The following is an 18,306-nucleotide window of genomic DNA, read 5'->3' as shown; positions in this document are numbered from 1 at the left end:
TTACAAACACAATGCACATTCTAAATGCAAGCATGATCAAATTCTTTTTTAAAGATTTGTTTGTTTTTTTAGACCGAAAATAGAGAGCAAATGTTCTCCGCCACCTTGTAAACTTTTCGAATCGACCTAAGCAATCTAAATTAGTCTTATGTTTGGCTACTTATAAAGCATCAAGTTGGAATTCACAGTGAACATTAAGCTCCGCCTTCTTTGATCTGATTGGTTACCATTTTGACATTGACGAGCACTGTTAGACCGCTGAGTCAAACCAGCCTAAAATGTTTAAACTGTCTGCCATCCTAACAACAAACAGAGCAATGCATAATGGATGGCAGCATAAAGAAATATCAAATATTGGTGGGGTCTTGTCCCCCTCAATGCCTATGGTGGTTACGGCCCTGATGTAAGATGCTTTTGGACTTTATAATTTTGGCATCAGCCTTGCAAAAGGGCATGATTTAATGTTTTCTTTTGCTTTAATACACTCAGAAAGCAGTTTGACAGAATAGCACCTGTTTTCTCTTTCTGACTGTGAATGGACTATGACCTAGCCATGGTCAAAACAGTCTTATCAGAAAATGAATATCAACTAGATGATTTTTATTGAAATGTCTTTTTGTACGGCATCAACATCTTGTCAGTAAACAACGGTATTAATGAATTTATTTTATCTGTATTTTATTTCCATGATTCTACATTTTAAGATAAAAAAGTTCAATATTATTACTACGATTTTTTTGTTGTTTTGTTGCACAAAATATATTGAAGTAAAAATCAAATAGTAATTATTCATTTTCTCAAGTCACATGCATGATAATTCCAAAAGTTATTAAGTGCAGTCAAATATTTTTTATATTTGTATTACGTTACTGATTACATTTAGTAAGTAAATTATCCTGTCCCACCTCTGCTCACATGTTGCTTTCAATGCAACATGTTTCTAAATGGCGCAAGAATTCACGAATAAATACCAAGACTGCAACAGATAAACAACTGTATGAAGACAGTGGTCATCTGCATTAGTGTTCGACCGATAGCCTATATATCGCCATGACCAATTTTTAATATCTAATAAACATTTGATTTCTCAAGCCCTGCAGACTTTGTCGAATCCAGCTGTGAGATCTTCTGAAGTGTGCATTTGTAGCCTGCATAAAAACGCGTGTATTCTGTGCATGACGGTCGGTCTGTGTGAACTGAATACGGACAAGAGAGTTCAGCTTCACTGGAGACGCACGATCGACAAACTTTAAACCCTTGATTTCAAAATATTCTGCACTATATCCAGTTCATGTGCTGTAAGTAAAATTAGTGTTTCCTTGTCTTTATTTAAAAAATATGATTCCCAGTGTGCACAAACTTACCAGATTACCGATTGTCCTGTTGGTAACAGTGTTTACTTCCTTTTTATTCATTGTTTTATTATCTTTCTATTCATATTTTCATATTTTTTATTAATATTTCTTTGTTAAAATACTGCAATAGGATTACATAATTAAGAAATTGCCTTCTAAATTGTTTATTTTACAGATTTATTTTTTAAATCAATTTCAGATTATTTATTTCAAATTTATTAAATATGAAGTAAATATTAGGATAAATACAAAGTATAAATATATCGGCTTATATCGGCCACCCTGCTCTCTAAGATATCTCATCGGCCATAAAAAATTATTATATCGGTCGACCACTAATCTGCATATCTCTGAACCCACTGTGCTGATTTTCGGGGCACAGATTAAGCCCAGTCTGGTTTTAAATCACTGCTAATGGAAACTCTCCATTAAGAAGTCTTTCTAATAGTATTAATCTGTGTCCGGGAAATCATTTCAATATGACACGGTTATGCCAAGCCAAACCCAAATCACACTCAGCGAAACTCCATAAAACAAATAAACAAACATGCTCTAGCAAAAAACACGAAAAGATGGGATATGCACAAACAAGCTGATGAAATGTGCTATTGATGCATGGCATGATAAAGCATTAAAATGGGATTTTAATTTTACTTTTGATGGATACATATACACTAAATTTCATGGGCTTTTTCAAGATCAACTCAAAAATATATAAAAAATAATTGTTATAAATGGTATCATAATTTCTAGAAAATAAAATATAAATGTTATATGCATGACATTATATGTATATATATATAAAAGCTAAATGTTTTTTTCTGTAGTCCAATGTGTATGTGTGCAAAACCTTTTTCACATTAAATTCCCTTAAAAACAAGAATGATGTGTGTATAATGATCATACATTTCTGCTTCCTTTAAATAGAAGACTAACATGACTTAAACTTAATACAAACATCTATGCGCTTCTGATTTGTAGTCAAAGTCAAGGTTTTACTGACCAAATGTACTGTACCTACTGTAATCTGGCCCCATTTTAGAGTACCATTACATTGATTACAGAGAGAGAGAGAGAAATCTCTGAATACTGTCTTTGACAGCTTTTACTGTTTGTTTGTTCTGGCGATACATTTTAAAAATATTTATTTTTTTAAAATTTCTATCGGCTATGCCATAGTAAAAATCTCCCTCAGAGTGAGAATAAGGCTAGATGGAGGTGAAACTATCCTACTTGATCTAACATGAGCAGATACTGTAACTGTTACTGTGAGTAATAGAGAATACAGTGAAGTGAACGGACTCACCAGAGCGGCCGCAGTCTGAACAGGAAACCAACTCCTCAGCCTGGCCTGTCTTCCTGTTAGAGCCCGAGTCTCCCAGACAGAAGTCACAGTAGTCATTAGGGATGATCGTGCCATCAGGCCCTTTCTGTGCTGTAAAAATAGTTAAATATGACAAGATTTTAGTATTGAAAAGTATCAATAGAAAATGTTTCCATCTAATTAGAATGAAATATCTCCATAGATATTTGTGTGAAATGTATTACATGTATTTCTGAATATAAAAATGTCGAGTATTTGGTCTTGTTTTAAATGATTTGTTTCCGTAGTTGTGCTTGTTGTTGTCATCTGTTGCTGTTTTACAAGCAGGATGTGGCTGTTGGTCGGTAAGGTTGAAAATTTTTAAGCTCTCAGCGTCCCCCACCCAAAAAACCCAGCGTGAAATAGGCCCCGTCCCAAATGGAACCCTAAGCGAGTCCACAATTTCATGACGTAATGCCACTTTGGCCGTCAGGTATAGGTCTGCTGTGGAGCTCGTGAGCTCGGAAAAAGTGTGCATCGAGGGTGCATATCGGCCACAGCCATTGCAAGTCCACAAGACCGCAAGTGCACATGAAGTGTGCCAGTTGGAACATGACCACAGACGTGCAGCGCCACGCCACGCTGCTGTCGGTTTTAAATATGCGGCGCTCCCATTGAAAACAACTGAAAAAATATGCTGGCCTTAGGAAAAAACTATTTGGTGGACACATGGCCTAAATGACGCCACCAGAGAAAAGTCAGACAGGACCATTTTTAATTTAACATTACAAGGTTAAAATATATATTTTTAAAGAAATATATGCATGGATGAATTGTTCACAATAAGATTATTAAAAGAATAGCTCAAGCATGTTCGCTTGACGTGTGAGAACCAATGAGGTTCATTCTCGTGTTACGCAGGACGTTTGAGCTTCTGCAAGAGGTTTGTTATCGCGCGTCAAGCATGAACGAAGATGAACGAAAGTCTTAGAGGTTTGGAATGACATGAGGGTGAGTAATTAAAGACAGAATTTTCATTTTTGGGTAAATAATCCCTTTAAGATTAATTTAGGTGAATTCCCATTTCTTGCTGACATTAAGATAGCTTTTTTGGCACAACACAAAGCAGAGTACTTAAAATCGGCTTAAAAACAGCAATGTGCTGAACAAACATCTAATGTTTACATGGTGTGTTTGGTGTTGGAACAGAAGCTTAGATATTAAAACATTTATTTTACATTTTAAAGGAATATTAACTTACGTTTGTGATTCTCGTGGTGGACAGGAGGAGACTGGGGGATTTCAGTTTCTCGTTCTTCTTCACCCTCCTCTTCAGCAAGGTGAGTATGGGCATAATGGTAGCTTAGTCCAGGGCGGTTTTTGTAACGCTTCCCACAGACTAAGATAAAGAACATTGGTTACAGTGAGATTCATTTTAGTGGCAAACACTTCTCATTTAGTCTCAAAGTTATTCTAATAATCAAGCAGGGACACTAACACATATCTAAGGAATTCACAAAGCAACTAGCAGTGGAATCAAAGCTCTATCACAAAATCTACACCGCATGTTCTCAGCCAGTGAGAGAGACATGCGGGGTGTTTAAGGCACAGTATTAGCACTGCAACCCCACAGTATGTCTTCATGAACACCTATAGGTACTGCTAAAGGTGTCGACCAGTAAATTCAAGAGTTCAAGGAGTATAATAGGTGAAGTGACCTTTTTAGAGCAAAACTATATCACTTGTATATTGAATGGCACCTTTGTTGAATGTGTTTGATAAATCTTAGGTGCATTTATATCTAGTTTTTAATGTGGTCAAGTGCTATCCGACGGTGATCCGATCACTGAAAACACGTTAATGCCATGGGATTTACAGACATGGGATATTTCACATAACTATAGCATAGCGTTGAAGTGTTTAATGGCTAGAGAATACAAATGGCTCGCTGTTATTGAAAATGTTGGCTTAGGTTGTCATATTATGTAAACCTCAGCACTGAAAAGATGCAGTAAACATGTCAAGCATCTGTGGGTTGCAGACTGCAATACCAGCAAGGTAAGCACAATATTTTCACAGTAATAAATTCTCTCACTTCAAATCTATATAAAAAAAAAAAAAGGGATGAACAAACCATACAGGAGGAAAGCAAGATGTACAGAATCTAAAGAACTATGAAACCTCAGAAACTAAGAAAGAAACTATGACATTTTTCTTTGATTTTTAAAGACAACCATTAACCATTACATTTTCTATATAGTTTTTCCTGCTTAACCTCAAAGAGGGGTGTCTGTTCGATTTTTTCTTCTTTTTTTCCCTTCTGTTTATGTAACCAAGGGCTAGCTGGCTGAGAATATTAAAGGGATACTCCACTTTAAAATGAAAATTCTGTCATCATATACTCACCCTCATGTTGTTTCAAACCTGTATGAATTTCTTTCTTCTGCTGAACAGAAAGGAAGATATTTAGAAGAATGTCAGTAACCAGACAGTTTTTGGTACCATTGACTTCCATAGTAGGAAAAAATATATACTATGGAAGTCAATGGTACCAGAAACTGTCTGGTTACTGACATTCTTCTAAATATCTTCCTTTCTGTTCAGCAGAAGAAAGAAATTCATACAGGTTTGAAACAACATGAGGGTGAGTATATGATGACAGAATTTTCATTTTAAAGTGGAGTATCCCTTTAATGTGAACTAATACTAAAAGCCTGTCCAATCAATCCGGCTGGCCCAATCCAGTGGACAGGGTGAAATCCCGCCCCAGTTTTTCCTGATGATCACTTATTTTACTCTGAAGTAAATTTGTATTACAGTTAAATGCTTTTTAGCGCTATTTTTTAGGTTGTCTTTAATCTTTATTGTTACATTTATGCTTAAATGACTAACATACTAAAGCACATATTTTAAGCACATACAATTATAATACTTTAATTTCATTTTAGTTAATGTGCAATTCAGTGTCTGAAAGCATTACATTCAGTACACACTTAAGTATATTATTTTATTTTATAGGCCAATACAATGTCTTCATCTAATGTGATTGTATATCACTGTAATCATATTTGTTTAAAGTGCTTTTCATTTCTTTATAGGGATAAAATTTTGACAAAAATGACTAAGTGCACCTTTATCGAGGTGCACCTTTATAGACCCCTAGTATCTATTTGATGTAACAGACCTTATGTTTTGTACAGACCATTAAGCCAGAAAAGGGAAGCGACTACATGCATTTCGTTTCAGAAAACTGCACATCCAGAGTCAATCATTCCAGCAATGCAGTGGGTTACCTAGAAAAGGGCCTGCAAATCTAGATTCAGCAATGAAAAGGCTAGGTGTTCAAGCTTTGCTATTTTAGCAGCAGTGTTGTTAGCCATGCATGATAGCTTTGACCAAGCGTCGTGAAATATCAACAGCAGCTACAGAGAAAAAGACTGAACCAGCTGATTAATGTTAATAATTCCTCCCCGACATAAGCATTAAATGATTAGCCTTGTCATTAGCATAGCCCATATGTCAGAGCAAGAGGAAGATGGCAACATGGCTGAATACCTGAGTCAGCGGTTTTTGAGTTATGCTTTTGTTTGTATCTGTCTGAAACAGAGGAGACACAAAGCAAAAGAGGAGACAGAAAACAAAATACAGGAAGTAAGTTACATTCAGAGAGGCCTCTGGAACCCAAAGTAGCTCTAGTATCTCCTCTGGTAGTCACATGCTCTTGATATTATAACAGGCGACCATGCCGAGATGAGAAACACAGGCAGGTACCATATGACAAAATGGAAGACTTTTTTCAGGACCCCAAAATAAGACAGCCAAACAGCAGTAGAGTCAACATAGTTCAAATCTCTTGATTAACACAGACAACAGAGTGAAATGAAAACTGTTATACACTTCTACTAAGTTATATCCATGTATGTACTGCACTAATATATTGCTTTTTATAATTTAATAAAAATAAAAATAATATTTGTAATTATATTCAACAATAACAATTTGGGGGTGTCACAAAATGTCACAAATTAGCTTATTTGATTAGTGCAGAATCATAACGTTAGCTTTAAAATGTTTCTAAATTCGAATCCATTGTTTATTTCGAATTAGATTTTGAATATCACATTTTCTAAGTAGACTTTTGTACTCGAATGCATAATGGCGATTTAGGCTACAAATTAGATTTTTCCTAATTAGTTTTTCTATTGAAGTTCGAATGTATACAAAGTTATATATATATATATAGATTTCAGGTTGCTTAGACTTTAAGGCACACATTGAAAATGAAAGTGATGAAATTGACACTTACTGTCACAAACGTAGGGTTTATCCTGATCGTCGTTGGCCGCTGCTTCTGTTCGCCTGCGCCCAGAGCCTCGACCCTGATCAACATATAAAAAAAATACATAACAATCATTTTTTACATGACATAATCACTATTTAGATCATTTCTCATTTCTTTATCTTTTCTCTGTCTCTGCACACACCATTAAAGTCAGGTATTTCTCTTTCATGTTTTATTTCTCACTCTGGTGTCAATCCTCCATTTTTTCTTGCTCTCGCTTGCCTTTTTTCCTTCACACCATCCACAGACTTTGATGAGTCATGCTCATCACTCACCCTGCCTTTGTTTCGATGCTTCCTCTTTGGTGTGTCCACTTCAAAATCCTCATCGTCATGGAAACCATCCCCATTTTCGTCTGCATCGAGCACCCTCTGCAGAGAACGAAGAAAGTTGAGGTAAGCGATAAGATGACAAAGATCAATGCACTGCACAAGAAAAGACAATAGTCCACATATTCAGAGAGATAGTGGAGAACATTATTGCCGTACGCTTTCGTAGCAAAAACAGAAAATAAGACATAGTATAAGAGACTCTACAAATGTTAATCAATTTGCAAGTTTATCAATTTGTACTCAAAGTATGTGTAATTGTACAACAGTTATTTCTCGTCCTCCATTCTTTATGAGTGAGTCAATGACTCGTTTATTCAACCAATTCATTCAATCGATCTGTTCAAAGATGCTGATTCAGTCAAGAATAAAACAAGCAACTGTTTTATGAGTGATCTTTGAATAATTCAACTTATTCATTCAAAGACATTCAGGAACAAAACAAGCTTACTACTATTTTTATGAATATGTAATTTAACCATTAATTTAACTGATTTGTGAAAAGATGTCGATTCATTCAGGAATGAAACAAAAGCCTGTTTTTATGAGTGAGTCATTGAATCATTTATTCAACCAATTAGTTCATAGAGACATCCATTCAGGAACAAAACGCCATCTACTGTATGTTGCTTGGAAATGCGAGGGTTGTTTTATCTGCGGCATCATTTGGATGCATAAACTGAAAAAGTTACTGGCAAAATTGGGTCTAAAATGTACGTTAAACTTAATATTAACTGTTGTTATGGAACCAAGATCACACTCGCAATTGTGTGTTTTTTCTGAACGATATTCAGGAGCAACACTCTCGCTTGTGTGATATGGAGTAGATATATAGTAATGTGCAGTGCATTGTGTAGAAAGCACGCTGCAATTTGTGTCCTGTCAAGTCTAGTGGTCCTTGCCCTAATAGTATGGTATTGTTTGCCAGAAGGTAGGAAACAAAACAGCTTGTGGCTGAGGTGGAGGGGGTCTCAGGTGATGGATTGGACTCTACAGTGACAGTGAACGGTGGATATCACTGATTGATGGTAGATTGCATTTTATAATCTTCTGCGCCATTGCCTCAAACCTTTGCAGACCATCTCTGGTTTGGTAGTGCTTCTGTACCATACAGTAATGCAGCTAGTGAAGAAGCTTTCCGTGGCTTGAGAGAAACAGGTCTGTGGTCTGTGAATCTTTTAGAACAGAGCTAAAACCTGTACCTTAAGCCACCCACACATACAAACTACTTTTGCCTTGATTTTTGCCATCAGTTAATGGAGGTCAACAACAAGAGGCAAATGAATGCTAGTTCATGTGATTGAGGATCGCTATGTTTGAATAATCAATGACCTGATCTGAGAGAAGAACAGATGCGTCGCAGATGTTCAAGAGATATTTAACAAGTTAAATATCTAGACCTGTCAGCGATCCAAGTCCTGTAGTGTTTTGACTGGAACTGACATTGGTAACTATATATAGTTGTGTAGTGTGTAAAGAACAGCAATCCAACGACTTTGGAAGTCGTGTAGTGAATAGGAATTCGAAATGACTGTCGATGTGTTACCTGGATTTCCAGTAGTGTCTCTTCCTCTTTCGAGTTATTGTTTCTCTTGTCCAAGATCCCGTCACCTCGTAGCAGTGCCTCCAGGGCCGTGGCTTCCGTCGGCGGGGCTTCCCTCTTGGCCATTAGCTCAGCCTCTAAACGAAAAAGAAAGATGCAGAAAACGAGGTGTCAGGTGGTCAGCCAGTAGAAAAAAATTCAACAGTGAAAATGGCCACTAGTGAAAATGCTTCTATTTTGCGTTATTTTCCGATTTTTCATTACATACATTTTATTCAAATCATAGTTGCATAATGTTGAGTGTCTACATTTCTTACATCGTGTCTACAACGGACGTGACCGTTGTCGCATCACGCTGCAACAGCTAGAAGCTGTTCCCACCGGACATGACAAAGTGACCATTTCAAATCCATTTGTCCTTTGTATCAGAAGGACAAATGGACAAAAGTGCTTGAAGTATGTAAGAAATAGAACAGAGCATCAGTTTACCGTTAAGAATTTGTAGTGTTGCAATCGAGCCGCACCGCATCCAGAGTAGACAGCATCACTCATTATTATACGTTCTATTTTTTTTTTTTCGTGTCACACCACTCGCGCCTGGTGTAGACACTGTGTTAATATTATGTATTTCTATATTTTTAAATCTTTTGTTTATTTCCAGGTTTAAATAAAAAACCCAAATTAAAGTCCCAGATTTGTTCTCAGATTTTTTTTACCCCATTTTATATCTAAAAAGGAAGTACAATCATCTGGAGACACAGACAGTGAATTAAATCAATAGTCTGAAGACACTTCATGAATTAGCTTCACACAGGCAGACAGATTGTGCATGTGTGTGTGTGTGTGTTTGCCAACATCAGTTTGGGTAGCTTTCTTGAATACACCAGCCATCAATACATTTTTATAGCGTGGATAGCTTTTCAAGGCTCATTAAAGGTGAAAAGCTCCAGGTGTTGAAGATAAAATAAAGGATGTGTGTGTTTGTTGAGGAGAAGGCAAGAAAATAAATAGCCTAGTCATTGGCTGTGTCTCATTTCACTCCCTAGATCTTTATGACGTGAATCGGTATTTCTTGAATACTAACGGGAACTAGCAGGGGCCTGGATCCTCTAAACATTGGGACACTCATGACTCAAGATCAGTCATGAATTCACACGTAGCTGAAACTGAAAATGCTGTATATGCATCATGCATTTGCTGTTAGATGTTAAAATGTACAGTGCCATTAAGACATATGTGCTTGTTTTGCATTTTTTTATAAAGCAAAACAGATTATGTACATATATAATAACTTTCACACACTAAACAAATATAATAAAGCTAGGCAAAAAAAGCGTACAATTTAAATATTAATACCTCACAACAAAATATACAACTGGAGTCGGTTTGCGGTCAGTGAGATTTTTTAAAATGTTTTTGAAAGAAGTCTCTAATGCTCAACATGAGGGCCTGCATTTGATCAAAGATACAGTAAAAATAGAATTATTAATACATTTGATATTATAAGTTTCCTTTGTGATGGCAAAGCTGAATTTTCAGCAGTCAATAGCAGTTTTCAGTGTGACATGATCCTTCAGAAATCATTCTAATATGCTGATTTGCTGCTCAAGAAACATCTCTTATTATTATCATAGTTGACAATGGTTGTGCTGCTTAATATTTCTGCGGAAATAATTTTTTTTCAGGATTCTTTGATTCATTAAAATGTCAAAAGAACAGCATTTATTTGAAATGGAAATCTTTATGCAACATTATACATGTATTTATTGTCTTTTAATGCACCATTGCTGAATAAAAGTATTAATTGGAAATAAATCTGACCTCACACTTTTAAACAGTAGTGTTTAAGAACCAAAAAATATGTTAATTTTTAGTCTTCTTTTAATAACTCCAATACCTTTTTACTGGCTTACGAGCTTTCCCTCTTCATCTGATGTTCAGGGGGTTGTTACAGTGCATTCTGGGAATGTCTAGGCAGGGAGGGAATGTTTCAGTGCAGTGGAACCATGGGCAGCCTTAGAAATGTCTGACTCCCTGGAAAGTGCACTTACTACTAGTGAACTAGGGAGCTGAAAGAAATACACCCTTAGATCTGACACATCATTTGAATATGTTACTGATCTATAATGTGCTCCCACAAGCAGTGGCCATATCATTTGTTCGCCCCCAGATGTTCTTACTCCTTTCCTTTAACCTGTTAAATGAATGTACATGATTGAGAATGTTTATATCAATCTCTGTCCTTGTCTTTATTCTCTTTGTGTCTGATTGAGTCGAGACACACTCTTCCCCTGGGAGAGGAGCTGTAAATAGCGCAGACTGCCAGTCAGGGGCTGATTGCAGCCTCCCATCCCCCGTTTCCAGCTGCCAATCAAGAACAAGAGGCTAAGAGAGGTTGATGTCTACAGACACAAATCATACGGTTTTAATCATTGCAATATAATGCAGCACTGTGATGTGATATTTAGGCATGCCATTGGCACCGAAAAAGCATGCACTAACTGGAAAGTGTACGTACTGCTTTTAATTAAGAATTTAGCATGATAATTCAGAGGAGCCTGTTTTAAATGGCAAATGCAGAGTATAATGAATATATCAGTTTACTGAGATGCAGCTATTTTGTGTTGTTGCAGACAAAATAGTCTAATTGAATCAGTTTATTGAATTAGAGACCGTTCTACATGCCACATCTGCTGTGGAGAAAAAGACTGCATATGAAGATTTACATTGGAATCACACTCGCTTGCTTGTCATCATGAACCAGACTTGGATGGGATTTTGGACACCAAACCTGTTTACAGTGGCTGAGCACCCAGAAATGTACAACACAAACACATTTCAGACAGGATGCCCTGCTGCCTGTAACAGACCAGAATTATGCCTCTCTATACGCGTAAATATTACAATTCCAGGACTCTGGAAAACACATAACTTAGAGGGATAGTTTACTCAAAAATGAAAATTGTGTCATTATTTACTTTTCTCCATGTTGAATGTCCAAACCTGTTTGACGTTCTTCCTACCATGCAACACTGAATACAGTGTATAGAATATTATATGGTGCTTTTACATCTTTTTTGAAGCTTGAAAGCTCCAGTCCCGATAACTGCATTAATTGCAAACAAGTACACTATGGTTCAAAGGTTTGGGATCAGTTTTGTTGTTGTTGTTGAAGAAATTAATACTTGTATACAGCAGGAACACAGAAGAAAGAAAGTCATATAGGAACTGAACAATGTGAGGGTGTAAATAATGACAGAACTTTCAATGCATTCATGATGCCAAATGTGTCAGGAGAGCAGTCATGTGACTTGAGAGGCGTTTTGGAGGGGCTTAATTGCTGTTCCAGCGTTACACTTTGTAGGAGTTAGCTCTGTCATTCAAATCATGATATCTGCATTATTGGAAACCGATCACACATAGCTTGATGCCTAAATCAGTTTTATTCACTGTTCTTTGCTGAACTGCTGGCTGAGCTCCAAGCGAAGGTCAGTGGTTCTTGTATTGCTTTACTGCTATTGTATTTTCAGGGACAGCTAAGAAAATAATAGAGTGGCTTTCTTGTTGATACAGACAGACCTTTATCTAGTTCCTCAAGCCCTTCTGTCCCCAACACACACACACACACACACACACACACACACACACACACACAGACACACGCACACTCACCAGTCCCCTAGACTTACATTCTAATGCTGCATGGCCAAATGATTAAAGGGGCCTGATCAGGGCACACATAGAGACAGAGAAGGATAATGAGACCCAGATGGGCCAGCTCTACAGCCTCTGAATGACCTCAGAGCAAAGAAGCAAGGGCGGAGAGAGAAAAGAGCAGAAATAAAGAATTCAAAATTAAAATGTAAGCATGAGAAAAATTACACAATTAGCCGCAATCATGATCTCACCAAGTCTGAGTTCACAAAGGCGAAGCTGAGGGTCTAGTGGAGGGTGAAGTCGCCTCTTCTTTCTCCAGCAACGCGCTGGGTAGGTGTACATCTGACCTGCCGCCAACCCTGCAAACACACAAAGTAGCATGGTTTGAATAGGCTCTTAAACACATTCTTTACAAAAACAATCTTTGGACGGGATTCGTTTTGTACAGAATGTTTAGGTTATGATTAATAACAGAGGATATTTGGGATTTCATGTAAAAATACGTATTAGGATCTATTGTGTGGATGTGGATGTTATGGAGGTTCAAATGCCCTTAAAGGGATACTCCACTTTAAAATGAAAATTCTGTCATCATGTACTCACCCTCATGTTGTTTCAAACCTGTATGAATTTCTTTCTTCTGCTGAACAGAAAGGAAGATATTTAGAAGAATATCAGTAACCAGACAGTTTCTGGTCTCATTGACTTCCATAGTATATTTTTTTCCTACTATGGAAGTCAATGGTACCAGAAACTGTCTGGTTACTGACATTCTTCTAAATATCTTCCTTTCTGTTCAGCAGAAGAAAGAAATTCATACAGGTTTGAAACAACATGAGGGTGAGTATATGATGACAGAATTTTCATTTTAAAGTGGAGTATCCCTTTAAATAGAAGAAAATGCACACATTTCCTTAAACTTTTGAAATGGGCCATTTTAACAAAAGGTACACTACTGTTCAAAAAGTAATGTTTTTGAAAGTAGTCTCTGATGCTCACCAAGGCTGCATTTTATTGGATACAAAAATTCAATAAAAACAGCAAAATTGTAAAATATTACTACAATTTAAAATTACTGCTTTCTATTTCAATATATTTTAAAATGTAATTTATTCCTGTGATGGCAAAGCTGAATTTTCAGCATCATTACTCCAGTCTTCAGTGTCACATGATCCTTCAGAATTCATTCTAATATGCTGATTTACATTTCTTATTATTATCCATGTTGAAAATGGTTGTACTGCTTAATTTTTATTTTATTTTATTTTATTTGTTTATTTATTTAACAGGGACAATGCAGTCAAACATAGTTACAATACAAATCCTGCAACTGATGCGCCGCATATAGAGTTTATAGCTAATGTTAATTTTCAACTCCTGTCCCTGGTTGGGCTTTCCTAAGTACATTATAAAACAAATACATACAAGTATAAAACATTCACATTTCTTCAAACATACACTTACTCACTCACACACACACACACACACACAAAAAAAAGACCATATTTAAAAATGGCTACAGTTTTGGTTTGTCTTTAGCCACAACTGAAGCCTGGAAGTCAGATATGGTCTTAATGTCAGATGGTAACATTAAGGAATTAAGGAACAATAAGGAACATTAACGAATTCCAGAGCTTACAGCTCTTAACAGAAAAGGCTGTCTGTGCGAAGCTTGTCCTGCAGTAAGGTGTTGTACAGTTATGATTTGTGGTGCTTCTGGTAACTCTTTTGCTGTTCTGTATTTGAATAAATTTGCTAAGTGGCTCGGGTGCTAAATTATAAATATGCCAAATAATTTTGTGGAAAGCATGAAACATATTTTCCGGATTCTTTGATAAATCTACAGTTCAAAATAACAGATTTGATTTGAAATAAAAATCTTTAGTAACATTATACATGTCTGTCACTTTTTTTATTTAATGCATCCTAAAAGAAAATTCCCAAACTTTTGAATGGCAGTGTATGTAAATTTTATACATTTACAAATACTAGCTTATTTGTGGTTTAACGGCATGCCAGCTTTTGTGGATATTTTTACAACGAGAAAGACTCAAATCTACTGAAATGTATAGCAAAAAAACACACAACTATTTTAAGGTTTATATACAAATATGATCATTTCGATTTTACTTAGGACTCACTATACTCCCGGCCATGTGACTAGCGATGTGACTAGCGAAATAAATCATGCATAAATAGGAAGACGGTTTGCTTGCCTACTGTAGGCAATTCAAACACATTTTTTAACAGCGAGCGAAGCCATACAAATTTAATTTTACAGGTATCATCCTGAGAAACACAAAACTAATCTTTTCCGGACAGGCATTTAAACACAAGAATTTTACTGAAACATCTTAAAACAAAAACACTGGCATCAGGGGTGTTGACAGAGTCATTCTCTCTGATTGGCCCATAACGCACAATGCATTTACATATGTGAGGCACATGGTCACATGGTGAAATAGAGGAATAGAGAGAGAGAGAAACCCAGAATAAAAAACATGCAATAAACACTGGTCTACCACAAAGTGTAGGGTGTGGCTATGGAGCTTTTAGTTGCGAGGCGCTGACTCTATTTGTGTCCGGTTCTCGGCAGGCATATTGTTCCCTTTGGCATCTGTATGTCTAGATATTGGCTGTTTTAGTCAGATAATAAGAAAAGGAATGCTGTGTGACTAGAGACAGAACCTTAATGCATACTTCTGCCTCATTACATTGAATAGTCTATTGCATTGTTTAACATGTGACAAGCGGAAACCTGCTATTTCCTAAACACTAGAACACAGTAAACGCTCATCAACACGTATTATTTGCACTCCCTGTGCCAACTGCTTTAAAACAAAATGTGCCAGTCTTTGTCCTGCATTTTTAAGTGAAATTAAAATTGAGGTTTAGATGAATGTGTACAGTGCCAAAGGCCAACTTATCCAAATGCCTGTGGTGAGATAAAAAAAAAACATTGTGGAACGACTGGATACGACACCAATTTGAAACATTTGGTTACATGACGGCATCTCCAGACGACAGCACTTTACATCCAGTGTGTAGTTCATTTAATGCACATTAACACAGTATAAGCGAAATATCGCTAATTTATGCTTATCTCTTCATTAAAAGCATAGTTCACCTAAAATATAATTTACTCACCCTCATGTCATCCCAGTCTTGTATAACTGACTTTCTTCTGTGAAGCAGAATATTTGATTTGATATTTTGAAGAATCCTTACGTAGAATTATCAGTGACTGTTTATTTATTTATTTATTTATTATAGCAAAAATCATACATATGGTTTATATACAATGATTATAATATTATATAATAAATATTATATATTTTATATATTATAAATATAAGCCTTGTATATGATTTTTTTACAATACATTCACTGTAAAAAAAAATTACATCCCCAAGTGAAAAATTTCAAGTGACCGATAACATCTACATTTTTCAATTAGTCTGACGTATTATTTCTCATTGAGCCAATGTTAACAGACTATTGCAACAAGAATTTCACTTGGGCCAATTGAAAAATTTAGATGTTATCGGTCACTTGAAATTTTTGATTTGGGAGGGTTAGAAATGTTTTACAGTGTTTTATTAAATAAATAATAATAATATTAATAAACATTATACCATAATATTATATTTTACTTATAGGATTATATGACCACTTTTATTTATTCATTCATTCACTTTTTTTTTTTTACTGTCACCGTATTGAAAAGACTGTTTTGTAAAGATTTTTCAAAAATTTTCCTTTTCTGTTCCACAGACAAAATAACAGCGTACATGTTTGGAACATCATGAAGGGATGTAAATAATTAAAATTTTGAATGAACTCTTTAATCATATGAATATTATGCTTGTAGAACGTGCTACCTGGCCCTCGGTGCCGCTTCTCCATCCAGATGTAACAGTTGTTCTGAGCTACGCCCGTCTGAGAGTCCAGGAAGGGCATGCGTACGCTGCGCTCCGCACACAAGCGGGCATTGTAGCTGCGGCAGTGCTCAATGGCCTCCCTGTAGAACTGGTCCCCGAGCCTGAGGAAGACACATTTGGTGAGGAATCCTGGTTTTAGCATAAACCAAGTCAGTGCCACCTTCAACTAATAATTACTAGTACCCAAAATGCAAAGTAAGACATGTATTTGTTGATCCTGGAACAACATTCCTGCCTGAAAATGTAGTCCTAACCCTATCCCTACCTCTAAATGTACCCATAAGTTATCTTTAAAATCAGAGGGAAATGATAGGTGAATAACACTGATGTAGAAGCACCCAACCCTGATTGTAAACTTGACATAAACTGTAAACGTGTCCCTCAAATCTGATTGGTTGCTTGGAATGTTGTTCCAGGATCAACAAAGATGTTGTACTTGGTGAAATCACATTCACCCTCAGACTATGGAGCTGTTAAGTTTTAAAGAGTCTGTAATACAGGGCTATTTTTGTTGGCTAATACCATTGTACATCAATACAGTTTCAAAGCAAGCTTGTGTTTTGTGCTGTCGAGCCTCTGGGTCATGCTTTCTTTTCACAATTCAGTTTCCCACCGACTGTTTGAGAGTCATGCACTTTTAGATATAAGCACAGTCTCAACTGCACAAAGAAATGCTAACATTGTCATCCATGTTATTCCCTATAGGCAGTCAAAATAAGTCAAAATGAGACACGACTACCAACTTCCATATTTAAAGACAGAAGAGACACTGGACCTGAGCCAGCCTGCATGGCTTCTCTCCCCATAACTGCCTCCTGTTTTGATTAGATCACTCTTCTCTGGACTAGAGGATACACAGATATGTGAGGAATGCTGGGCTGGACAAAGAGGAGTATTCCAAATTTCCAACCCAGGATAGTGACACAAAGAGCCTCAGTGTTTGGAGGGAGCAGGAGAGAAAAAGAGCAGGCAGGTATGAAAAGCAAAGGTCTGAGAGAGACAACTGAGACAACTAACATTTGATAGCATAGTTTAACCCCAAAAGTAGGTTTGAGAATCAAGAACAAGTTCTTAAAAATAACCAGCTCCATTTTAACAAAAAAAAATCAATTGTAAATATGTATGACTTTCTTTCTTCTGTGTAACACACACAATACATATAAAAAAATATAAAAATAAATAGTCCACACAATGAAAGTCAGTCGGATCCGATGTTGTTTTGAACTAAGGCTGTCACTTATATCAGATTTTCTCCACACAATTATCCTGGATAATTCACAATAAAGATATTATTGTGATATCTATAAAAATTCTGAAGAAATAATAATGCTATCTGTAAAAATCATCTTTAACTGTGTTTATTTTGTGGGTTTTTTTTTTTTTTTTTTGGCCATTGAATCACAAATAGAGTGTAGGGAGGCAGAGAGTGAGTAACCATAACTGTACAAAAGCACTTCCTGCAACACCCTGTCTTTTTTTACAGAATTAAAAAAAAACTCTCACCGTGGCGAGCTAAATGTTTTGGAGTGCGGGTAGAATGTTTTGCTATCATCTGCCATCAGATATGATTTTGTGTGGCAGTACAGTAGTAGCTACAAATTATGTTTTATGACTTGTGGCAACAAGTGCTAAGGTGCAATACCACCACCCACTATGTTGGAGGAGGGTCAACCCTTGTAGTTATTTACAACATTATTGTATGCATAGTATTATCAAAAAATCTATGTATATTTTTTAAATATAACGGATATCGTCAATAACGATATACTGCATGCAACACCCCTATTTTGGTCCCCATTGACTTTAATAGTTTCAACTATTTTCATCCAAACATTC

The 18,306-nt window shown here is 36.3% G+C and overlaps 1 protein-coding gene across 6 annotated transcripts in view; it reads right to left on the bottom strand.

The window, feature by feature from the left end:
* Window positions 1-18,306, bottom strand: part of dpf3 (double PHD fingers 3) — a 37,879-nt gene that overhangs the window by 10,350 nt on the left and 9,223 nt on the right. For 4 of the 6 annotated variants that reach the window (XR_014200264.1, XM_082147514.1, XM_082147516.1 and 1 more), the window contains exons 2-9: window positions 16,411-16,571; window positions 12,781-12,888; window positions 8,876-9,009; window positions 7,276-7,371; window positions 6,965-7,037; window positions 6,214-6,255; window positions 3,920-4,057; window positions 2,662-2,790 (exon numbers count right to left, since the gene is read on the bottom strand). Coding sequence is in view for 5 of the 6 variants with exons in the window: in XM_082147514.1 (XP_082003640.1) it covers window positions 2,662-2,790; window positions 3,920-4,057; window positions 6,214-6,255; window positions 6,965-7,037; window positions 7,276-7,371; window positions 8,876-9,009; window positions 12,781-12,888; window positions 16,411-16,571 (881 nt within the window). In the remaining variant the exon portion in view is untranslated. The remainder of the gene's footprint in view (window positions 1-2,661; window positions 2,791-3,919; window positions 4,058-6,213; window positions 6,256-6,964; window positions 7,038-7,275; window positions 7,372-8,875; window positions 9,010-12,780; window positions 12,889-16,410; window positions 16,572-18,306) is intronic. The other 2 variants (XM_082147515.1, XM_082147518.1) reach the window with 1 other exon arrangement.

The sequence above is a fragment of the Leuciscus leuciscus genome (assembly GCF_965113295.1).
Source record: "Leuciscus leuciscus genome assembly, chromosome: 19".
Taxonomy (NCBI): domain Eukaryota; kingdom Metazoa; phylum Chordata; class Actinopteri; order Cypriniformes; family Leuciscidae; genus Leuciscus; species Leuciscus leuciscus.
The sequence above is the reverse complement of the archived record's forward strand: the minus strand, read 5'-3'. Positions and strand labels throughout refer to the sequence as shown.